Genomic DNA, 25,956 nt, shown 5'->3' on the forward strand with positions numbered 1-25,956 from the left:
CAAACAAGAGGAAAATAAGTCAATAAAATGACACAATTACTTATAGTAATAAAGCTAAATGAGGAAAGAAAAAGCTGAACTGGGACAAAAAATCCACAAGATATGATCCCAGTGTCTTTCTAAATAATATCTTCCATGTAATATTAAGATGTTCTTTAATGTCTTTCAACTATTGCAAAAGACATCTCAAAATATGGACACATACTTTTATATATCACACAAATGAAACAGACCTTTGTGTGTGGAATATACATCACTTACATTATAAAGATAATTATGTATAGTTTCTTTTATTAAATACTGAAGTTACAAGTCTTCTAGCCTAAACTGTACACTTCAGAGCTCAGTAATCACCCCTCTCTGAACTAAGCAAAATAAAATACACAGTAAACAGTAAAACAAGCACACATAAGTAGATCACTTATATTCAGTAAAGAAAAGTGTAATATCCTCAAGTTTACATTCATGAGTTCCATCTGTCAGTAGTTGTAGCAGCAGCAGTAGTAGTAATGCTATTTAAAGTAGTAGTAATGGTATTTTCTTCAACAGCACAAAAAGATTCTTTCAAATTCAATCATTTAGAGAAAACAATATATACTACGCAGTGGTTCTGAATCATAAAATTTAACAATAGGACCAATTTGGCCAGACCTTTTTATTATAAATATTAATTTAAAATGTGTTCAAATTGTATGCATATCATTAATATTACTTCCTATTTAAAAAGACAGTTTATCTTATTGAAGTATAACTATTACGTAGTATTATCTAAAGTTTACTGAAATGCATTATAACTATATCATGTGTGCTAAGCTCACAAGTTCATTACAGTAATATTTCAACTATATAACCATAGGATTAAAGATCAATATGCTACACTGTAATTCAAAGCACAGGGTAATCAAAAAAACAAGAGTGTAGTTCATTATAAAAGGACAGATGATAATTAAATCCAAATTTGAGTTAACCTCAAAGTTAGTTTACATAACATCAAGTTAGTGCCAACACCATATACTTTATTTTCAAAGGCTTAACTACGACGTATTTAGTAGATTATAATACCAATATAAGACCTTTGGCTAAAATTTCTTCACTTGTACTATAATTCCATTCGACGTAAATTTTACAGAAGCCTTTATTTCTAGATGAGGCCATTTACGGACAATATACAGGTTTGTCGGCACACATTATCTATGATTTAATTCTTCTGTAAAAACTTTGGCATCAACCATATTAGGAATTCACATATGAGCACAAATGATTTTTGCTCTGGCCCCAAACTACTGTGTTTACATTTTAGTAACTACAGAGAGTCAAATGAATGGAGTTTACACATAATGACAAGTTTCTACAATACTTTTTTTTTTTTTTCGCTTTCCTTAAAAAAAAAAAAAAAGACATCTAACCTTTCAGGATCTAATGTTAAAAATTATTGACATTGCTTGGCATTATACTATTATACTTGCATCTTGACTGTTGGTAATGATTCCCCAAGCCATTATTTTACACAACTAGAAATCTGAAAGAAACTGTAGAAGTTAGTATGTAGAGAAGTTGGTAGGACTTTGTAGACACCAATTATATACTTAAATAAATACTTGGACAACATTGAAAAGCAACATAGTATGAAAATTGTGGAGCTATATATGTTCTTTTTTTAAATCTTACTCCCCCTTAAAAAAAGGAAGCTTAATCAGAATATTCAAGTAATGTAGTAAAAAACAATGCCTTTGATATACGATTAGACAAAAAGCCACATATTTAATCTTTTCTTCATCCAGATTGGCTGAGGAATCCTAAAACTTTCAAAGGCCAGTTGATGTTCGCTTTTTCATGCTTCGTCGCTGAGCTAAGCTTGAAGCAGCAACAGGCTCTAGGACTGGTTGAAAAGTCTTGTGAGTCAGGGCAGAATATGTGGCGACCACTGCTCCCTAAAATAATGAGAAATATTACAAACTGAATAACAATCTCTGAAGGTAAGAAAACTTCCACATTGTATCATGAAAAATTTAACTAGAATAGAACTTTTCCCCCCAGGAAAGTAATTGAGAATCCATAATATTTGTGTTGATGCTCCTTTGATTAACATCTGACTACTTATGTATTTTTCATTTCAATAAATATATTTCTTACAAGTTTTTAAAACTAAAATGTATTTTTTCAGTCTTTCAAAACTCATACAATTTGTTTTTAAATATCTTTAAAAAATTTTTTTTAATATAAATTTATTTAAATTGTATATATTTAAGGCATACAACATGTTATCTTGATATACACAGTAAAATGACTACAGTCAAGCTAATTAACATATGTCCTCTTCGCATAGTTATCATTTTTATGTGTGATAAGAGTATCTGAAAAACTACTCTTAGCAAATTTCCAGCATTCATTATAGCATTATTTATTACCTGTACTTAACATCAGACTTCACATTAGACCTCTTGGCTTACTCATCCTACATAACTGTAATTTTGTATACCTTGACCAGTATCTCCCCATTTCGACCTTCTCCCTGTCTACTGGTAACCACTGTTCTACTCTCTGCTTTCACATATTAGGTTTTTTTTTAGATTCCACATATAAGACAGATGATGCAGTTTTTTTTCTTTCAGTGTCTACATTATTTCACTTTGGGTTCATCTCTGTTGTGGCAAATACAAAGATCTCCTTTTAAAAAGTTGAACAATATTCCATTATATATAATATATTCCATATATACACACCCCCACAATTTATTCTCACATAAATTTTCACTCCCATGATCATTCTAACAATATTCAAAACAGCCAAGATATGAAAACACACCTTAGTATCCATCAACAGATAAATGGATAAACCACTAAACTTCAAAATCTAGGTTCAATGTCTATAAGTATGGAAACTTTCACCAATGGCTATTAATTCAGGAACCAATAGGCATCTTTTTTCTTTCCCATATGAAACCTGAATTTAGTCTGCACCAAGCCCCAGTATCTCTTAAAGCAAACCAAATATAATCAAGAAAATTTTATGTATCATCAGTAAGGCTGTACATAAAGAAGGCTGTTATTTAAAAAAACACCCAAAACAAAAGAATCTATAAATATACTTAAAAAAATAAAGACACTATAAAGTAATTATATGTGTCATCATTGAATGGCATGCAATGGCATGGCATTTAGAAGGTGCTTAAAAGTATGTTGGTTTTACCTTAACAACATGTGATGTACCATTTCTATTTGGCTGATCATCTGGCAACTGATCTCTGTGGGTTATCCATGAGTGTTTTAATACTTGCTCTGTAGTGTACCGCTGCTGTGGGTCCATATGTAGCATATGGGAAAGCAAATCCTAAATTAAAAAAAAAATATATATATATATATATATATACATACATACATATATACAAGAAACTACATACTACATATCATTAAAGGTTTAAGTAAAATACATAATTTCCCATTTCCTCAAAACATGAAAGTATTGATAGTTTTGGAATCTGATTAATTTGACCTGTCATTAGGGGAAAAAATCCCATATACTGCATAGTTAACTGTTAAAAGAGAATGTTGAAACATACTTTTAATAACATAGCATATACTTATTTATCATTCTAAAATCAAGAAATATCAATTTAGTGGAAGCGGAATGTCGTCAGTAAGGGAGAAGGAAAAGGTAAAGCAGCAGGAGCTACACTGGACTTCACTAGACGGGCAACCGGATAAAGGAACTATTGATCTTTGCTGGCAATCTGGGCCCCAAAGTATAAGGTTATCTGTATACAGACACAAATTCATAGAAGGGAGAGTCTCATGTTGATAATATACTCAGTAACTGATGGTTTCCTGTATAAAATACTAAAGAAAGCAAAATATAAACACAAGGTTAGCAGCTGACTGTTAGCATAGCAGTGGTCAGAATATCATAAGTTTTTCATCAACGTAAACGTGAATATGCTTATTTTCTCTATGCTGTAATATAAACTTCTGTAGTAAAATCTCATAGTAAAATAGAATTTTAATCTATTAAAAGATATAACATTAAAATTAAACAATCTCTATCAAGCATCTTTTATAGAAAGGAGAATTAAACTCTCCTTAACAAGCACCCTCTAAAATAGAAACAAAAGCATTTGTTAAATTACTATCAATAGCAGAAGCAATGAGAAACTAAAGACTATATAGTAATACCAGAATATGAAGAACAGTGTAACTGATTGAAACTATGTAGAGGAGTAGAACAACCAATCAAAAAACTATTGGAAAAAGAATGTATGAACAGAAATAAATTAAAACATAATATTAAAAAGAATACAATGGTGAATTATATAAATAAAACAGACAAATGAAAATCATAAAAATGATTAAAGTTCTAAGGACTTCTGATTCTGGCCAAGATGTAAAACTAGGAACTGAATTCACCCCCCCCCCACCTCCACCTGAAACTCAGCTCCTCCAAAAAACTCCCATAAAATGTAAGAAACAACAGTTTTCAAGAGATCAGATATTAGGCAATGAAGAAAAGTAATCCCTAAAAGATGGGAAACAAATCAAGTAAGCCCTATGATTGCTCTAGCTTAGAACCATGAAAAGAGTTTTCCGGACGTCAGGTAGGTAAGGAAAACTCAGGTAAATCCTGGCAGATTCCCTGTGTTAAAGAGACAGAAGTGAGAATCAGGGGCAGAGAGAACCCTTGTGGGGGTCTCTTTCAGGTATTTTCACCGCAAACCATATGTGGTTAAAAACAACATCAACAACAACAACAAAAAAACAAACAAACAAACAAACAAAAAAAAAAAACAGAAGTAATGGGAAGAAGCACATGCAAGGATTAGAGGGAAATGGGAGTCCATGCAGGGTGAGGTATAGTACCTATTCCCACCAGTCAGACAGGAAAACCTCAAATTCATGAAGTATTTGTTAGAGAAACTGAAAGAAACCTGCTTGAGTAGTAGTGACTATTCCTAGATTAAACACTGCTCTAGCCCTGCCTAAAATATCTTAAAAGGAAAACCCAGAAGTAACACATTGTTTCCCCTAATTTAACTGCGGTACAGAAAACAGTTAAAGATTAGTAATTCAAAAGCATTTAACACTCACCAAGGTAAAATTCACTATGTTGTGCTTCTTATCCAAAATTATAAGGCATATAAGAGAAGGAAAATAGAATGTGTAATGAAAAGAAAAAAATTAGTCAAAATTGACCCTCAGCTGACATATATGCTCAAAAGTTAAGTAGAGAGACATAGAAGATATAAAGACAAATAAAACAAATGAAAACTAAAATGTGAGACAAAAAAAAAATGGACCAAATAAGATTAACAGCAAATTTAATATGGCAGGTCAAAAGATTGGTAAAGACATAGCAATAGACACTATAAAAAAGTATAAAACAAAAAAGCGAAAGAGCAGAGCATCAGTGAGTTATGGGACAACAACTGAAAAAGTACACAAACACAACTGGAGTCTCAGAAAGTAAGAGAGAAGAAAAGAATACATGAAGAAATAATGCCACTAAAATTACCAAATTTTAGGAAAACTATGAACCCACAGATCTAAGAAGCTAAATGAACCCCAAGTACAAGAAATAAGGAAAATTACATCAAGGAACATCAAACCAAATTGCTCAAAACAGAAAACTTTAAAAACTGAGTAAAGAAGGCTTGTTACATATAATGAAACAAAGATAAAAATAAAAGCCCAGTAGGCTGCCCTATGCATCAAGCTGCCCTGATATATGACCCTGCCCATCAGTGGTGGGGTGCCAGTCCTAGGTTTCCCCAGGTCCTGCAGACAGCCACTCTGGCCCCTGGTCCCACCCACTAGCAAGCCAGCAGCAGCTCTAGGACTATTGGGGCTGAACAGCCAGTCATGCCAGGACTGAGCTCTGCTCAACAGCAAGCCATCAACAACCACATGAGATGGCCTGGCAGCCAACTGGGCTGGAAGCCAGCCTGGCTACCAGTATGCCCAGAGTGGGTGGTTTTATAATAAGAAAAGGACCCACACAGCACACATATGGGTCATGTGTAGGGTATATTGCTCTTGTGAATAGAGTGGAGTATGCTGATTGGCACCATAAGCTATCTGCTATGTAATTCCACTTTGTGAAGATGAACCAACATAATTGACCTACTTAAAAAATACAAATAGATACAGAGAACTGGGCAAAATGAGGAGACAAAGGAATATGCTCCAAACCAAAGAACAAGATAAAACTCAGAACTAAACAGAGTAGAGGGGAGAAATCTATCCAACAAAGACTTCAAGGTAATGATCATAAAAATGCTCAGTGAACATGGGAGAGAATAATAGATGAACAGGGCAAGAAGTCTAAAAAAGAGTTACAAAATATAAAGAACCAAATGGAACAGAAGAATACAATAACTGGAAAACATAAAACTAGAAGGAACTAAGAGTACATCACATGATACAGAGAAACAGATAAGTGAACTGAAAGATAGAATAATAGAAACCACCAAAGCTGAACAGAAAAAAGGAACTTGAGAAATGAGGATAACTTTTTGGAACAATACAAAGAGTAATAATATATGCATCATATGGATCCCAGAATGAGAAGAGAGAAAGGCACAGAGAATTTATTTGAAAAAATAATAGCTGAGAATGCCCCCTCTATGGAAATGGAAATGGACACCCAGGACCAGGAAGCAAGAGTCCAAAACAAGCTAAACAAAGAGAGACTTTCACCAAGCCTCACAATAACCAAAATGGCAAAGTTATAGATGGAGAATCTTAAAAGTGGCAAGAGAAAAGCAACTAGTTATATACAAGCGAATTCACATAAGACTTTCAGTTGACTTTTCAGCAGACCCTGCAAACCAGGAGTGCCTTAAAGTGATGAAAGGACAAAACATACAACCAAGACTACTATACCCAGCAAGGCTATCTTCAGATCTGAACTGGAGAGAATGTTTTATTTTTTTTTATTTTTTTTTAATTTTTTTTTTATTTTTTAAATTTTAAAATCTTTAATTATTACATGCATTCCCAAACATGAACCCCCCTCCCACCTCCCTCCCCATAACATCTTTCTGGGTCATCCCCATGCACCAGCCCCAAGCATGCTGCATCCTGCGTCAGACATAGACTGGCGATTCGATTCAAATGATAGTATACATGTTAGAATGTCATTCTCCCAAATCATCCCACCCTCTCCCTCTCCCTCTGAGTCCAAAAGTCCGTTATACACATCTGTGTCTCTTTCCCTGTCTTGCATACAGGGTCGTCATTGCCAAGAATGTTTTACATAGAAGCAAGCACTAAAAGAGTTTAGCACCATTAGACCAACAGCTCTCCAAGAAATGCTAAAGGGATTTCCCTAAGTAGAAAAGATAAGACCCAAACTAGAAATATAATAATCACAGAAGGTAAAATCTCACCAGCAAAGGAAAACATAAAGATCAGTCACTTATAAAACTACAAGGAAGGTTAAAAGATAAAACTGGTAAAATACACACACAAACTGATTAAGAAATACAAAACACATGCAAAATATGATGGTTAAAAACACTAAATGTAAGAGGAGTAAAAATGCCAGGTTTTTAGATGAGTTCAAACTTAAGAGATCATCAACTGAAAATAATCATATATATTATAAAATATAAATATCATGGTAAGAAAGCAAAAACATGTAATAAATGACATAAACACTCACACAACAAGAGACAGAGATAGAAAGTAAGGAATCCAAATATAACACTAATTATAGTCATCAAATCTCAAGGGAAGAATGCAAAAGATGAAGATAAAAGGACAAAAACAACCAGAAAAAAATTGACAAGATAGCATTGAGTACATACCTACTGATAATTATTTAAAATGTAAGTGTTGCAATCAAAAGACATAGCAAGGGGCTGAACGACTAAAAAACAAGATCCATCTATATGCTGACTCTAAGAGACTCACTTCAGATGTAAACACTGACAAAAACTTAATGTGAAGGGATTAAAAAAAAGCATTTTATCCAATTGAGAACAAAAGAAAGCTGGAAATTCCGGAAAGATGGCAGAGGAGCAGGTGGATGTGGAGTACATCTCTCTCCACAGATGCATCAGCAACACACCTTCAGATGCATATTTCACAGAACACCAGCTGAGAGCAGGCAGGAGTCCCTCACCCCTAGAAAGGAATACACAGATCCACACAAATCTTGGCAGGATGAAGGAGGGAAGGGAAAAAGAGGAGAGTGAGCAGGACGACCTGTATCCGGGGGTTGAAGGAATTGAAGTAGGGGTCAGATCCCCACATCAGGGCAATTGTTTGGGACAGAGGAGAAGCATTTGAGGCTGTGGGAGAGTGCAACAGCTGATCTGTGACAGTCTAAATGGAGTGAGAACCACACAGACAATCCTTGCTGCAATACTACATTCCCTGGAAAGGGACCCAAGTCCCCTGGAATGCATGGTAGCAGGGGACTGGGGCGTAGGGATTGGAAACCAATCTCCAGGCAAAGGTTGCTGTTGATTGTGGTAAGAAGGCCAGAGGGGAAGTAAAGGAGGAGATCATAGTGGGGAATGCCTTTGGAGGAAAGCTGGGCAGCTATGGAGGCAAAGTGATACTGCTGAGTAATGTGCAGACAGTGGAGCCAACAATGTAGCCTCTCTCCCTCCACATGCCAGTGCTGGCAGCTGACCAACAAAGACCCCAGAGAGGGTGGCCCTTTAAGTACTTGACAAGCTGAGCAATAAAGATCCCAACCTAGGAGATCCTTGAGAGCCTGCTGCACCAAGCAACAGAGAAGGACCAACCAGGGAGGCCCTTGGAATGTCAGCTGCCAGAGGCTAGAAAAAGACTCTAATATTGCCACAGCTGCAGAACCTCAGGGTGCCAGTGTTTATGCATACTTGGTGCTAACAGGGTCCCTGTGATCCAAGCGCTGTACCACCTCCACATCTGGTCCTCACTAGGCAAGTAAGTCCCAGCTCAACCTCAGGAACAAGCTACTGTGGATGACTCACATGCAGAGTTGGGGATAAAACCACATTGAACTCTGGGGTCAGTGTGGCTAAGGAAGAGGATCAAAAACCTTCCCACCAGCTGTACAAACTACAGATGAAATTCACACAATCAACTAGGACAATGTGAGTTCCCACAAAAGAAAACCACTAGCTCTAGCAGCTGTGGACACTGGAGGCAGTAACACAGAGTGGTAGGTCCAGATTAGAGTCTGAGCTGCCCCCACAGCAGGCCCAGAGAGCAGCCCATTATCAGAGGATACCCTAGGGATAAGGAGGTGAACTTTGACTCAGTGAGGGAAAGGAAAGTCAGCTGTGAAAAATATTTATTCTTCTTCTTATATTTTGATTTGTTCTATAGTTGGTTCTGGATTTTTTTTTCTTTTTTCTTCTCTTTTGCTGTGGCTGTTGATTCATTTTTACTATTAATTCTATTCAAGCTTTTGAAAACTTTTTTTAATCACACATTTTATTTCCTTTATATACTTCTACTGCTATGTGGATTTTGCACTTCTGTGGACATTTTTATTCTTTTAAAAATTTTTGTTCTTATAGTTTTTGTTTGCTTTTCTTATTGTTCTTGATGTAGTTATTCATTGATATATATATATATATATATATATATATAAATCTTTTTATACACTTCTATTTAACACAGACTTTCCACTGTTTTCTCCGTTTTCTTTCTTTTCATTCTTTATTTCACCACATTTGTTAGTGTTTTTTTTTTTTATTTCCCCGTTGGCACTCTGCTTTTGTTTTGTTTTCTGGTTTGCATTTTAGCTTTATTTTTAATTGATCGATAACATTTTTGGTTTCCTTTGCTCAACAGGTCACTCTCTTGTACTTTCTTTCCTTTGGACTGTTTTGGTTGGGTTTGTGTGTGTGTACGTGTGTGTGTTCCTTTGTTTTTGTTATTATTTGTCTGATTTTGTATTTACCATTTGTCTGGGGTTTGTCTTCTATTTCTTGTTTTTGTGTGTTTGCTTTAATCCCCTTTAATGCCATAACAAACAGATTATGAAATTTTGGTTCCCTGGCCAGAGATTAAGCCTGAGCCTTTGGAGAGGGAGCACTGTCCACTACACTAGATGGCCAGAGAACTCCTGACCCCAGGGAGTATTAATAAGTGAGAACTCCTATGAAGGTCTTCACCTGATAAGACTCAGCATCACCCAAATGCTGGAAGCACACAGAGCAGGATGCCTCATGCAAACAAGGAAGACAAAAACACAAACTCAATCATCAGCAGACAGGCTTCCCACAAAAACCCCAAAACATAGCCCCTCACACAGCCTTGCTCATGAGAGGGGAAAAAAACAAAGCATCTCTGCCCACCAGAATGCAGGCACAAGTTCCTCCCAACACAAAACCTACCCAACTACTGGACCAGCCTCACCCACTGAAGGCAGAGACCCAAAAGAAGAAGGAATATGACCCTAAAACTTGGGAAAAGGAGAACTCAGAAGAAGTTAAAAATAAAAATGAAAAGACAGAGAAAACTGAAGGAACAAGGTAAAAACTCACAAGACCAAATAAACGAAGAGGAAACAGGCAAACTACCTGAAAAACAATCCAGAGTGATGATAGTAAAGATGTTCCAAAACCCTGAAAACAGAATGGAGAAAATGCAAAAAATAATTAACACACTTAAACAAGGACCTAGAAGAAATAAAGAATAAACAAACAGAGAGGGATAATAAAATTACTGAAATAAAAACTACTCTAGAAGGATCAATAGCAGAATAAATGAGACAGAAGAATGGATAAGTGAGCTGGAAGACAGAATTGTGGAAGTAACTCTGCTGAATGGAATAAAGGTAAAGTAATGAAAGAATCAAAAGAATTGAGGATAGTTTAAGAGACCTCTGTGACAATATTAAATGGCCCAACATTCAAATTATAGAGTTCTCAGAAGAAGAAGAGAAAAAGAAAGGATCAGAAAAAAATTTCTGGAGATTATAGTCAAAAAGTTCCTTAACATAAGAAAGGAAGAAATGGTCAATCAAATCCAAGAAACACAGAGACCCATACAGGATAAACACCAGGAAAAACATGTTGAGACACATCCTAATCAAGCTAACAAAGACTAAACACAAAGAAATAATATTAAAGGCAAGAAGGGAAAAGCAACAAGCAACATGCAAGGGAAACCCCATAAGATTAACAGCTGATCTTTCAGCAGAAACTCTGGAGGCCAGAAGGAAATGGCAGGATATACTAAAAGTGAAAGTCACTCAGTCCTGTCCGAGTTTTTGTGACCCCATGGACTATACAGTCCATGGTATTCTCCAGGCCAGAATACGGGAATGGGTAGCCTTTCCCTTCTCCAGGGGATCTTCCCAACCCATGGATCTAAACCAGGTCTCCTGCATTTTAGGTGGATTCTTTACCAGCTGAGCCACGAGGGAAGCCCCTCATGGGGCTTAAAGTACTGAAAGGGAAGAATCAACAGCAAGATTATCCAGCAAAGATTTAATTAAAAATTCATGGAAACACCAACAGTTTTACAGACAAGTAAGGGCTACGAGAAATTAGCACCACCAATCAGCTTTATAACAAATGTGAAAGGGACTTCTATAGGCAGGAAACACAAGAGAAGGAAAAGATATGCAAAAACAAACCAAAATCAATTAAGAAACAGCCAAGAGAAACATACATATCAGTAATTATTTTAAACGTAAATGGATTACTCAACCCAAAAGACACTGACTGGCTGAATGGATATAAAAAAGACCCATATATATGCTGTCTACAAGAGACCCATTTCAGACCTAGAGATACATACAGACTGAAAGTGAGAGGATGGAAATAGACAGTCCATGCAAATGGAAATGAAAAGAAAATTGAAGTGGCAATTCTCATATCAGACACAGTAGACTTTAAAATAAAGAATATTATAAGAGATAAGGAAGGACACTTCACAATAATCAAGATATCAATTCAAGAAGATGTAACAACCGCAAATATTTATGTACCCAACACAGGAGCATACACTCCTCAATACATAAGGAAAACACTAATAGACAAAAAAGGGGAGATTGACAGTACCACAATAATAGCCTAGTATTATAGTGGGACTTTAACAACCCACTTAAACCATTTGACAGATCTTCAGAACAGAAAAGTAACAAAGGAACACAAGCTTTAAATGACACATTAGACCAGATGGACTTACTGATTTCTTTAGGACATTTCATTCAAATGAAAAGAATATACTCTCTTTTCAAGTACACCTGGAACATTCTCCAGGATAGACATTTTGCATCACAAGTCAAGCATCAGCAAATTTAAGAAAACTGAAATTATATCAAGCATCTTTTCAGACCACAATGCTATGACACAAAATATTACAGGAAAAAAAGAACACTGAAAAAAAAAAAGGACATTGGGGTACATGTGTCTCTTTCCATTCTGGTTTCCTCGGTGTGTATGCCCAGCAGTGGGATTGCTGGGTCATAAGGGAGTTCTATTTGCAATTTTTTAAGGAATCTCCACACTGTTCTCCATAGTGGCTGTACTAGTTTGCATTCCCACCAACAGTGTAGGAGGGTTCCCTTTTCTCCACACCCTCTCCAGCATTTATTGCTTGCAGATTTTTGGATCGCAGCCATTCTGACTGGTGTGAATGGAAAGAGACACATGTACCCCAATGTTCATCGCAGCACTGTTTATAATAGCCAGGACATGGAAACAACCTAGATGTCCATCAGCAGATGAATGGATAAGAAAGCTGTGGTACATATACACAATGGAGTATTACTCAGCCGTTAAAAAGAATTCATTTGAATCAGTTCTGATGAGATGGATGAAACTGGAGCCGATTATACAGAGTGAAGTAAGCCAGAAAGAAAAACACCAATACAGTATACTAACACATATATATGGAATTTAGGAAGATGGCAATGATGACCCTGTATGCAAGACAGGGAAAGAGACACAGATGTGTATAATGGACTTTTGGACTCAGAGGGAGAGGGAGAGGGTGGGATGATTTGGGAGAATGACATTCTAACATGTATACTATCATGTGAATTGAATCGCCAGTCTATGTCTGACGCAGGATGCAGCATGCTTGGGGCTGGTGCATGGGGATGACCCAGAAAGATGTTCTGGGGAGGGAGGTGGGAGGGGGGGTTCATGTTTGGGAATGCATGTAAGAATTAAAGATTTTAAAATTTAAAAAATAAAAAACTAAAAATTAAAAAAAAAAAAAAAAAAAAAGGACATAAGAGGTTAAGCAATACATTTCTAAACAGTGAACAGGCTACTGAAAAAATTTAAAAGGGAAATCACAAATTTCCTAGAAACAAATTACAATGAAAACATGATGATTCAAAATCTATCAGTTCATTTCAGTTTAGCCGCTCCATTGTGTCTGACTCTTTGTGACCCCATGGAGTGCAGCACACCAGGCACTCCTGTCCATCACCAACTCCTAGAGTTTACTCAAACTCACGTCCATTGAGTTGGTGATGCCATCCAACCATCTCATTCTCTGTCATCTCCTTCTCTTGCCTTCAATCTTTCCCAGCATCAGGGTCTTTTCAAATCTTCACATCAGGTGGCCAAAGTATTGGAGTTTCAGCTTCAGCATCAGTCCTTCCAATGTATATTCATGACTGATTTCCTTTAGGATGGACTGGTTGGATCTCCTTGCAGTCCAATGAATTCTCAAGAGTCTTCTCCAACACCACAGTTCAAAAGCTTCAATTCTTCAGTGCTCAGATTTCTTTATAATCCAACTCTCACATCCATACATGACTACTGGAAAAGCCATAGCTTTGACCAAACGGACCTTTGTTGGCAAAGTAATGTCTCTGCTATGCTCTCTACGTTGGTCATGAATTTTCTTCCAAGGAGCAAGTGTCTTTTACTTTCATGGCTGTAGTCACCATCTGCAGTGATTTTGGCCCCTCCAAAATAAAGTCTGTCACTGTTTCCATGGTTTCCCCATTTATTTGCCATGAAGTGATGGGATGAAATGCCATGATCTTAGTTTTCTGAATGTTGGCTTTTAAAAAGATAACATTTTCACTCTCTTCTTTCACTTTCATCAAGTGACTCTTTAGTTCTTCGCTTTCTGCCATAAGGGTGGTGTTATATGCATATCTGAGGTTACTAATATTTCTCCTGGCAATCTTGATTCCAGTGTGTGCTTCATCCTTCCTGGTATTTCACATCTTGTACTCTGCATGTAAGGTAAAAAAGCAGGGTGACAATACACAGCCTTGACATACTCTTTTCCCAATATGGAACCAGTCTATTGTTCCATGTCCAGTTCTTCCTGACCTGCATACAGATTTCTCAAGATGCAAGTCAGGTGCTCTGGTATTCCCATCTCTTTCAGAATTTTCCAGTTTGTGGTGATCCACACAGTCGAAGGCTTTGGCACAATCAATAAAGCAAAAGTAAATGTTTTGCTGGAACGCTATTGCTTTTTCAATGATCCAGCAGATGTTGGCAATTTGATCTCTGGTTCCTCTGCCTTTTCTAAATCCAGCTTGAACATCTGGAAGTTCATGGTTCACATACTGTTGAAGCCTGGCTTGGAGAATTTTGAGCATTACTTTGCTAGCATGTGAGATGAGTGCAATTGTGCAGTAGTTTGAGTATTCTTTGGCATTTCCTTTTTTGGGACTGGAATGAAAACTGACATTTTCCAGTCTTGTGGACACTGCTGAGTTTCCCAGATTTGTTGGCATATTGAGTTTAGCACTTTAACAGCATCATCTTTTAGGATTTGAAATAGCTCAATGGGAATTCCATCACCTCTACTAGCTTTGTTTGTAGTAATGCTTCCTAAGGCCCACTTGACTTCGTTTTCCAGGATCTGGCCCTAGGTGAGTGATCATACCATTGTGATTATCTGGGTCATGATCATCTTTTTTGTATAGTTCTTCTGTGTATTCTTGCCACCTCTTCTTAATATCTTCTGCTTCTGTTAGGTCGATACCATTTCTGTCCTTTATTGAGCCCATCTTTGCATGAAATGTTTCCTTGGTATTTCTAATTTTCTTGAAGAGATCTCTAGTCTTCCCCATTCTATTGTTTTCCTCTATTTCTTTACACTGATCACTGAGGCAGCCTTTCTTATCTCTCCTTGCTATCCTTTGGAACTCTGCATTCAAGTGGGTATATCTTTCCTTTTTCTCCTTTGCTTCTCTTATTCTCACAGCTGTTTGCAAGGTATCCTCAGACAACTATTTTGCCTGTTTGCATTTCTTTTTCTTGGGGATGGTCTTGATCTCTGCCTCCTTTCACAATGTCATGAACCTCCATCCATAGTTCTTCAGGTACTCTGTCTATCAGATCTAATCCCTTGAATCTATTTTTCACTTCCACTGTATAACTGTAATGGATTTGATTTTGGTCATATTGGAATGGTTTAGTGGTTTTCCCTACTTTCTTCAATTTAAGTCTGAATTGGGCAGTAAGGACCCAGGAATCAAGATCAAAAGCAACCGCTTCTTAGAATAAAATGACAAACCATTAGCTAGACTCATCAAGTAAAAGGGGAGAACAATCAAGTCAACAAAATTAGAGACAAAAAAGACGTTACATGAGACAATGCAGTCATATAAATGATAAGAAATTATTACAAGCAAATATATGCCAATAACCTTTTATTTCTTATTCTTCTCTGATTGCCTGATTTCTTCCAGGTTGTTGGACAACCTGGAAGAAATGAAAAGATTCTTAGAAATGTTCAACTTTCCAAGACTGAACTGGGAAGAAACAGAAACTATGAATAAGCCAATCACAAGCACTGAATTTGAAACTGTGATAAATAAATCTTCCCCAAAACAAAAGCCCAAGGCCAGATTACTTCACAGGTGATTTCTATCAAGCATTAAAGAAAAGCTATCACCTACTGTTCTGAAACTCTTCCAAAAAATTCCAGAGGAAGGCACACTTCCAAACTCATTCTACAAGACCACCATCACCCTGATACCAAAATCAGACAGAGAAATCACATAAAAATAAAATTACAGGCCAATATCACTGATTAACATAGATGCAAAAGAGCTCAACAAAATTCTAGCAAAGAGAATTCAACAACACATTATAAAGATATTACACTATGATTAACTAAGGTTTATCCCAGGGATTCAAGGGTTCTTCAAATACAAATCAATCAATGCAATACATCATATTAACAAACTGAAAGATAAAAGCCATAATATTATCCCAATAGATGCAGAAAAAGTTTTCAAGAAATTTCAGCACTCATTTATGATTAAAAACTCTTCAAAAATGGGCACAGAAGGAACCTACCTCAACATAATAAAGGCTATATATGATAAACCTACAGGAAACATTATTCCCAATGGTGAAAAACTGAAACCATTTCCTCTAATATCAGGGAAAAGAAAAGCATGCTACTCTCTCCAGTATTAATAACAAAGTTTTAGAAGTTCTCACTAAGGCAATCAGAGAAGAATAAGAAATAAAAGGAATCCAGATTGTAAAAGAAGATGTAGAACTCTCCCTGTTTGCAAATGATATAATACTATACATAGAAAACCCTAAAGATACTACCAGAAAATTACTAGAACTAATCAGTGAATTTAGTAAAGCCACAGGATACAAAAGCAATACATAGAAATCACTTGTATTCCTATACACAAACAATGAAAAGTCAGAAAGAGAAATTAAGAAATTAATTCCATTTACCACTGCAACAAAAACAACAAAATACCTAGTAATAAACCTACCTAATGAGGCAAAAGGGCTCTACACAGATTATTACAAGACACTGATGAAAGAAATCAAAGATGACATAAACAGATGGAGAGATAGTCCATGTTCCTGGGTTGGATGAATAAATGTTGTGGAAATGACAATACTATCCCATGCGATCTACAGATTCAATGCAATCCCTATCAAACTACCAATAGCACTTTTCACAGAACTAGATGAAAATATTTCACAATTTGTATGGAAGCACAAAGAACCCAAATAGCCAAAGGAATCTTAAGAAAGAAGAATGGAGCTGGAGGAATCAACTTTCCTTATTTCAGACTATACTACAAAGTTACAGTCATCAAGACAGTATGGTACTGGCACAAAAACAGAAATATAGACCAGAGGAACAAGATAGAATGCCAGGAGATAGACCCATGCACCTACAGACAACTTATCTTTGACAAGGGAGGCAAGAATATACAATGGATAAGGTAAGATCTCTTCAATACATGTTGCTGGGTAAACTGGACAGCCATGTGATATGAATGATATCAAAGTATCAAAAGAGTGATATCTGAATCCTTCCTAAGAAGATACACAAAGACAAACTGAAAATGGATTAAAGACCTAAATAAATGTAAGACCAGCCTATTAGAAACTCTTAAAGGAGGACATTCTTTAAGGTAAAATAGTCTGTGACAGAAATCATAGCAAGATCTTCTATGATTTTTAGAGTAATGAAAATGACAACAAAAATAAACAAGTGGAACTGAATTAACCTTAAAAGCTTCAGCACAGCAAAAGAAACTAAACAAAGTGAAAAAAACCCTCAAAATGGGAGAAAATAATTGCAAATGAAACAACTGACAGAGAATTAGTTTTCAAAATATACAAGCAGCTCATGCAATTCAATACCAGAAAAACAAGAAACCCAATTAAAAAGTGGGCAGAAGATCTATACAGACATTTTCCAAAGAAGACATACAGATGGCTAATAAAGACACGAGATGATCCTTAACAACTCTCATTATTAAAGAAATGCAAATGAAAACTACAATGAGGTACCACCTCAGACCAGTCAAAATGGCCATCATCAAAAAATCTACATGCAATAAATGCTGGGAAGAGTATGGAGAAAAGAGAACCTTCTTGCATTGTTGGTGGGAGTGCAAACTGATACAGCTGATAGAAAGGACAGTATGGAGATTCCTTAAAAAACTAGGAATAAAACCACCACCTGACCCAACAATCCTACTACTGGACATATACCCTGAGAAAACCATAACTGAAAATGACACATGTACCCCACTATTCATTGCAGCACTATTTACAATAGCTAGGACATGGAAGCAACCCAGATGTCCATCAACAGATGAATGGATAAAGAAGCTGTATCATATATATACAAAGAAATACTATTCAGCCATAAAAAGAAATGCATTTGAGTCAGTTTTAATGAGGCAGACAAACCTAGAGCCTCTTATACAAAGTTAAGTAAGTCAGAAAGAGGAAAATTTTGTATACTAATGCATATATATGGAATTTAGAAAGATAGTACTGATTAACATATTTGCAAAGCAGCAATGGAGATGCAGACATATAGAAGAGACTTGTTGACACAGAGCAGGGAAGGAGAAGGTGGGACAAATGGAGAGAGTAGCAGGGAAACATATACATTATGATATGTAAAATAAATAGCCAGTGGGAATTTGCTGTATGATTCAGGGAGCTCAAATTGGCACGCTGTGATAACCTAGAGGGGTGGGATGGAAGTTCAAGAGAGAGAGGACATATGTATATCTATGGCTGATTCATGTCAATTTATGGCAGAAACCAACACAATATTGTAAAGCAATTATTTAAATTGAAAATAATTAAAATGTCAAAATTTAAAAAAAAGACCTAAGTTCTAATAAGTGCAAAAACTGTACTATTGATGAATCTTTTGAAAATGAAATTAGAAATGTAAAATAACTAGTGCTATTAGCCTCTGAGGGCCTTGAAAATGTAAAAAAAAAGTCTTTAAGAACAGGCTAGAGTCCATGGGGTCACAAAGAGTTGGACACAACTTAAATGACATAGCATACACACACAAGAAAACAACTATAAAAAAAAACCCCATGTGGAGTCTAAACAACATGCACTAAACAACCAAGAGATCATTGAGGGAATAAAAACATAACTAGAGACAAAGGAAAACAAAAACACAATCAACAATTCATAATCTACAGGCTATAAGGAAGCAAGCAATAAAAATGGCAAACAACCTACCTTTACATTTAGAAGGATTAGAAAAGGAAGAAATGAACAAATACTTAGAAAGGTACAACCTTCTGAGACTGAACCAGGAAGAAAAGGAAGAAATAGAAAATATGAAGAGATCAATTACATGTGTAGAATCTGTTATTTAAAAACTCCCAACAAAATAGCAGTGATATTTTCAAAGAACTAGAACAAATGATGGCAGCAGGGGTGTGCTCAGTGGTAGAGCACATGCTTAGTATACACAAGGCCCTAGGTTCAATTCCCACCATTTCCATTTAGGAGTTCTCCCTCAATGGGGGCCACTGGAAGAGACATTTAAAAACTCCCAACAAAATGTTCATGGTATTTTTCAAAGAACTAGAAAAAATGATACTACTAAAATTAATATGGAATCATAAAAGATCCAGAATTGCTAAAGCAACTCTGAGGGAAAAGAACAAAGCAGGAGGCATAATCAACCTTCTCAGACTTCAGACAATACTTCACAGCTACAATAATCAAAACTTTATGGTACTGGCACAAAAACAGACCAGTAGGACAGGACAGAAAGCACAGAAACAAATCCATATACCTATGGAAAATTAATCTTTGACAGAAGAGTTAAGATATACAATGGGGCAAAGACAGTCTCCACAGCAAGTGATGTTGGGAAAGCTGGACAGTTGCACATGAATCAATGAAGTTAGAACACACCCTCATACCATACACATATATAAACTCAAAATGGCTTAAAGAATAAATATAAGACAAGACATCATAAAACTCCTGGATGGGAACATAAGCAAAACATTCTATGACATAAATTGTACCAGTGTTTTCATAGGTCAGTCTCCCAAGGCAACAGAAATAAAAGCAAAATTACATGCATATGACCTAATCAAACTTATAACCTTTGACACAGCAAAGGAAATCCTAAAAAATAAAAATAAATAAAAGACAACCTACAGACTGGAAGAAAATATTTGCAAATGATGTGGCCCAAAAGGCTTTAATTTCTAAAATATACAAACAGCTCCTACAATTTAGCAACAAAACAAATAACTCAAATGGAAAATGAGAAGAACGCCTAAAAAGAGTGGTCCACAACATTTTTGGCACCAGGGATTGATTTCATGGAAGACAATTTTTCTACAGACCACGGGTGGGAAGGATGGCTTGGGGATGATTCAAGTGCATTACATTTTTTTGTGCTTTATTTCTAATCTAATGCTGCAGATGATCTGACAGGAGGTACCAGTCCGAGGTCTGGAGGTTGGGCACTCTTGCCTAAATAGAAATTTCTCCGAAGAAGACATGAAGATGGCCAAAAGGCACATAAAAAGATGCTCATCATCACTAATTATTAGATAAATGCAAATCAAAACTATAATGAGGTGTCACTTCAAACCAGTCAGAATTAAAATGTCTAAAAATAATAAATCCTAGAGAGGGTGTGGAAAAAAGAGAACTCTTACGCTGCTAATGAGAATATAAATTGGTGTAGCCATGATGGAAAACAGTATAAAGGTACTCAAAAACCTAAAAATAGGGGCGCCATATGATTCAGCAATCTTGGGCATATACCCAAACAAAGTATAACTCAAAAAGATACATTCACCTCTATGTTCATAATAGCACTATTTAAAATATCCAAGACAGGGAAGCAACCTAAGTGTCCATCAACAGATGAGTGGGTAAAGAAATAGTGGTATATATACACAACAAAATATTACTCAGCCATAAAAGGAATGAAATATGCCAACTGCAGCAACATGGATGGTTCTAGAGATTATCATGCTGAGTGAACTAAAGAGAAAGACAAATATCACTTGATATCACTTATATGTGGAATTTAAAATAAATCCACAAAAAAAAATATTACTCACAAATATAGAGACTTGTGGTTTCCAAAGTAGGTGGGGCAGAGGAGGGAAGGATTGGGAGTTTGGGATTAACAAATGCAAACTACTGTAAACAGAATGGAAAAAACAAGGTTCTACTATGCAGCACAGGGAACCTCCTAGGAACTTCCTGGTGGTCCAGTGGTTGAGAATCTGCCTGCCAATGCATGGGAAATGGGTTCGATCTTTCCTCTGGGAAGATTCCACATGCCACAGAGCAACTTAATCAACATGCCACAACTACTGAGCCTACACACTCTAAAGCCTGTGCTCTGCAGCAAGAAAAGCCACTGCAAAGAGAAGCCCATGCACCACAACTAGAGAGTAGCCTCCACTCACTGCAACTAGAGAAAGCCTGCATGCAACAATGAAGATCCAGCAGAGCCATAAATAAATATTTTTAAAAATCCTAAAAAGGCTACCAGAAAACAACTAGACCTCATCAATGAATTTGGTAAAGCTGTATAATATAAAATTAATATAAAGAAATCTCTTGCATTCCTATATAACAACAACAGAATATCAGAAAGAGAAATCAAGGAAATAATCTCATTGGCCATCACATGAAAAATAATAAATTATCTAGGAGTAAACCTACCTAAGGAGGCAAAACCTGTACTCAAATAACTGTAAGAAACTGTTGAAAGAAATGGAAGATGATGCAAACGCATGGAAGTATATACAATGTTCTTAGAATGAATCAATACTGTGAAAACAACTATACTACCCAAGTCAATCTGTAGAGCCAATGCAATCCATATCAAATTACCAATGGCATTTTTCACAGAACTAGAACAAAAAATTTTTAAATTTGTATGAAAACACAAAAGACCCCAAACAGCTCAAACCATCTTAATGGATCTGAAGCAATAACATGTCCTGACTTCAGGCTATACTACAATGCTATAATCTTCAAAAAACCATGGTATGGGCACAAAAGTGGACATATATTGGGTTTGCCAAAAAGTTCCTTGGGATTTTTCCGTAAGATGATTCTAGTTGCACTTAGTTATTTTTAACCTCACTTGAAACAATTTTATTAGATTGTATCACACAAGCTTTCATATTAGCAAGCATTAAAAAAATGGTGAATTTTTCTATAGCCATTTTAATATTGAAAAGAAGAGAAAGGAAAAAAAAAACTTTTTTAACATATTAGGCTTTACACTTTCAAGAATGGTAAAAATGCAACAGAAACTCAAACAAAAGATTGGTGCAGTGTATGGAGATGGTAATGTGACTGAACACATCAGAGTGGCATGTGAAGTTTTGTGCTGGAGGTTTCTTGCTAGACTATGCCCCTCAGTCAGGCAGACCAGTTTAAGTTGATATCAAATTGAGACATTAATTGACAACGAGCAACATTATACCACATGTGAGAGAGCCAACACACTCAAAATATCCAAAATAAGTGTTGAAAATCATTTGCACAAGCTTGGTTATATTAATTGCTTGACGTTTGGGTTCCACATAAGTTAAATTAAAACAAACAAACAAACAAACAAACAAACAAACAAACCTTCCTGACCTTATTTCCACATGTGATTCTCTACTGAAACATAATGAAAATGTTGCATTTTAAAAACAAGTTGTGACAGGTGATGAAAAGTGGATACTTTACAATAAAGTGGGACAGGAGACTGCGGGGCAAGTGAAATGACCCACCACCAACCATACCAAAGGCCCACTTTCATCCAAAGAAGGTGATGAAGGGAATCCTCTATTATGAGCTCCTTCCAGAAAACCAAATAATTAATTCCAATAAGTACTGTTTCCAATGAGGCCAACTGAAAAGCACCTGTAATCAATCAACAGAAAACATGTAATCTTCCATCAGGATAACGCAAGATGCATGCTTTTTTGAGGACCAGGCAAAACCCATTACAGTTTGGCTGGGAAGTTCTGATTCATACCGGAGAAGGCAATGGCACCCCACTCCAGTACTCTTGCCTGGAAAATCCCATGGATGGAGGAGCCTGGTGGGCTGCAGTCCATGAGGTCGTGAAAAGTCAGACACGACTGAGTGATTTCACTTTCACTTTTCACTTTCATGCTTTGGAGAAGGAAATGGCAACCTACTGTGTTCTGCCTAGAGAATCCCAGGGATGGGGGAGCCTGGTGGGCTGCCATCTATGGGGTAGCACAGAGTCGGACACAACTGAAGCGACTTAGCAGCAGCAGCAGTGGAACAAAGCAATGAATATGTTGTTCAATAAAGTTCTTGGTGAAATTGAAAAATATATCTTTTATTTTTACTTTAAAAATAAAGGAACTTTTTGGCCAATCCAATAATAGATCAATGGAATAAGACAGAAAGCCCAGGAATAAACACGCACATCTATGGTTAATTAATCTATGACAAGGGAAGTAAGAGTATAGAATGGAGAAAAGACAGTCTCTTTAATAAGTGGTGCTGAGAAAATGGGACAACTACATTCTTTTCATTTAAAAGAATAAAACTAGGGCATTTTCAAACAATATGCATAAAAATAAACACAAAATGGATGAAAGATCTAAATGTAAGACTGGATACCATAAAACTCTTTGAGGAAAACAGGCAGAACACTCTTTGACATAAATTGCAGCGATTTTTTTGGGATCATTACTAGAGTAATGGAAATAAAAACAAAAATAAACAAATGGGACCTAATGAAACTTAAAAGCTTTTGTACAGCAAAGGAAGACATAAACAAAATAAGAAGACAAACAATGGACTGAGAATAAAATATCTGCAAATGATGTGACCAACATAGGATTAATCGCCAAAATAAACAAACAGCTCAATATCAAAAAAGCAAACAATGCAATCAGTAAATGGGTGGAATATTTATAGAGACATTTATCCAAAGCAGACATTCAGATGTCCAAAAGGCACCTGAAAAGATGATCGATATTGCTAAGTAACAGAGGAAATAAACATCAAAATTATAATGAGGTATCACCTGACACCAGTCAGAATGGTCAACAAAAATTCTACAAATAATAAATGCTGGAGAGGGTGTGGAGAAAAGGAAACCATCCTACACTGTTGTTGGGAATGTAAACTGATGCAGCCATAATGGAGAAGAGTATGGAGGATTCTCATAAAAACTAAAAATCAGTATTGTCATATCATCCAGCAATCCCACTCCTGAGCATATATCAGGAGAAAACCATAATTTGAAAAGATACATTCACCCCAATGTTCACTACAGCATTATTTAATGTAATAGCCAAGATATGGGAATAACCTAAAGGTCCGTTGACAGATGCATGGATATGGATGTTGTGAGATACACACACACATGTGCACACACACACATGTATATATACATAATGCAATAGTACTCAGCCATGGAAAAGAATGAAATAATTCCATTTGCAGTAACACAGATGGAATGAGAGATTATCATACTAAGTGAAGTAAATCAGACAGAGAAATACAAATACCATATTATATAATATATGTGTGGAATCTAAAAAATACAAATGAATTTATTTACAAAACAGACTCACAAACAAAGAAAACAAACATGGTTACCAAAGGAGAAAGGATGGGGGGAGGGACCAACTGTGAGTTTTGGAGTAACATATATATACTACTAAATATATATGATTTTTCCATCCACATCCCATACGGATGTGAGAGTTGGACTGTGAAGATGGCTGAGCGCCAAAGAATTGATGCTTTTGAACTGTGGTGTTAGAGAAGACTCTTGAGAGTCCCTTGGACTGCAAGGAGATCCAACTAGTCCATTCTGAAGGAGATCAGCCCTGGGATTTCTTTGGAAGGAATGATGCTAAAGCTGAAATTCCAGTACTTTGGCCAAGTCTTGCAAAGTGTTGACTCATTGGAAAAGACTCTGATGCTGGGAGGGATTGGGGGCAGGAGGAGAAGGGGACGACAGAGGATGAGATGGCTGGATGGCATCACTGACTCGATGGACGTGAGTCTGAGTGAACTCCGGGAGTTGGTGATGGACAGGGAGGCCTGGCGTGCTGCGATTCACGGGGTCACAAAGATTTGGACACGACTGAGCGACTGAACTGAACTGAATGCATATATATGGAATTTAGAAAGATGGTAATGATAACCCTGTATGAGAGACAGTAAAAGAGTCACAGATGTATAGAACAGTCTTTTGGACTCTGTGGGAGAGGGAGAGGGTGGCATTATTTGGGAGAATGGCATTGAAACGTGTATAATATCATATATGAAACTAATTGCCAGTCCAGGCTCGATGCATGATACAGGATGCTCGGGGCTGGTGCACTGTGATGCCCCAGAGGGATGGTATGGGGAGGGAGGTGGAAGTGGGGTTCAGCATGGGGAACACATGTACACTCGTGGTGGATTCATGTTGATGTGTGGCAAAACCAATACAATATTGTAAAGTAATTAGCCTCCAATTAAAATAAATAAGTTTATATTTAAAAAATGAAGATATCCTTTATCCTTTAACTGAAATAATTATTATTATTATAATTTCCATACTACCCAAAGTAATATCTATAGTTAATACAATTCCTATATTTCTATCAAAATACCCATGACATTCCTCAGAGAACTGGAAAAAATGACCCTAAAATTTGTATGACACTGGAAAAGATCTCCAACTGCCAAAGCAATCTTGAGAAAAAATAACAAAGCTGTCGATATCAGGCTCCATGGTGCAAAGTTACACTACAAAACTACAATAATCAAAACATTATGGTATTGGCACAACAGACACATAGATCAATGGAAAAGAACATAGCCCAGAAATAAACTGATGCACATATAGTCAATTAATCTCCAATAAAGAAGGCAAGACAATACAGTGGGTGAAAGATAATTTCGTCAATAAAAGATGATGAGAAAACTAAATAATTACATGCACAAGAATCAAACTAGACTACTTCCTCACACCATATACAAAAATAAACTAAAAATGGATTATATAATTAAGACCTGAAACTATAAAATTTCTAGAAGAAAACATAAGCAGTAAACTCTTTGACATCAGACTTAGCAATATTTTTTGAATATGTCTTCCTCAGGAAAGGGAAACAAAACTAAAAATAAACAACTTGTAGGATATCAAACTAGAAAAAAAGCTTTTGCATAGCAAAGGAAACTATCAAGCAAACAAAAAGGAAGCCTACTGAATGGAAGAAGATATTTGTCAATAATATGACTGCTAAGGAGTT

General features: G+C 36.2%; 1 protein-coding gene across 15 annotated transcripts in view; it reads right to left on the reverse strand.

The window, feature by feature from the left end:
• Positions 1–274: 274 nt before the first annotated feature.
• RPS6KA6 (ribosomal protein S6 kinase A6) overlaps positions 275–25,956 on the reverse strand; it is a 259,279-nt gene continuing 233,597 nt past the window's right edge. For 8 of the 15 annotated variants that reach the window (XM_070290366.1, XM_070290369.1, XM_070290370.1 and 5 more), the window contains 3 exons: positions 10,517–10,561; positions 3,190–3,330; positions 275–1,931 (listed from right to left, as the gene is read on the reverse strand). In XM_070290366.1, the coding sequence (XP_070146467.1) occupies positions 1,806–1,931; positions 3,190–3,330; positions 10,517–10,561 (312 nt within the window). In that variant the 3' untranslated portion in view covers positions 275–1,805. The remainder of the gene's footprint in view (positions 1,932–3,189; positions 3,331–10,516; positions 10,562–25,956) is intronic. The other 7 variants (XM_070290374.1, XM_070290380.1, XM_070290377.1 and 4 more) reach the window with 1 other exon arrangement.

Source organism: Ovis canadensis, chromosome X, assembly GCF_042477335.2.
Source record: "Ovis canadensis isolate MfBH-ARS-UI-01 breed Bighorn chromosome X, ARS-UI_OviCan_v2, whole genome shotgun sequence".
In the NCBI taxonomy this organism is placed as follows: Eukaryota; Metazoa; Chordata; class Mammalia; order Artiodactyla; family Bovidae; genus Ovis; species Ovis canadensis.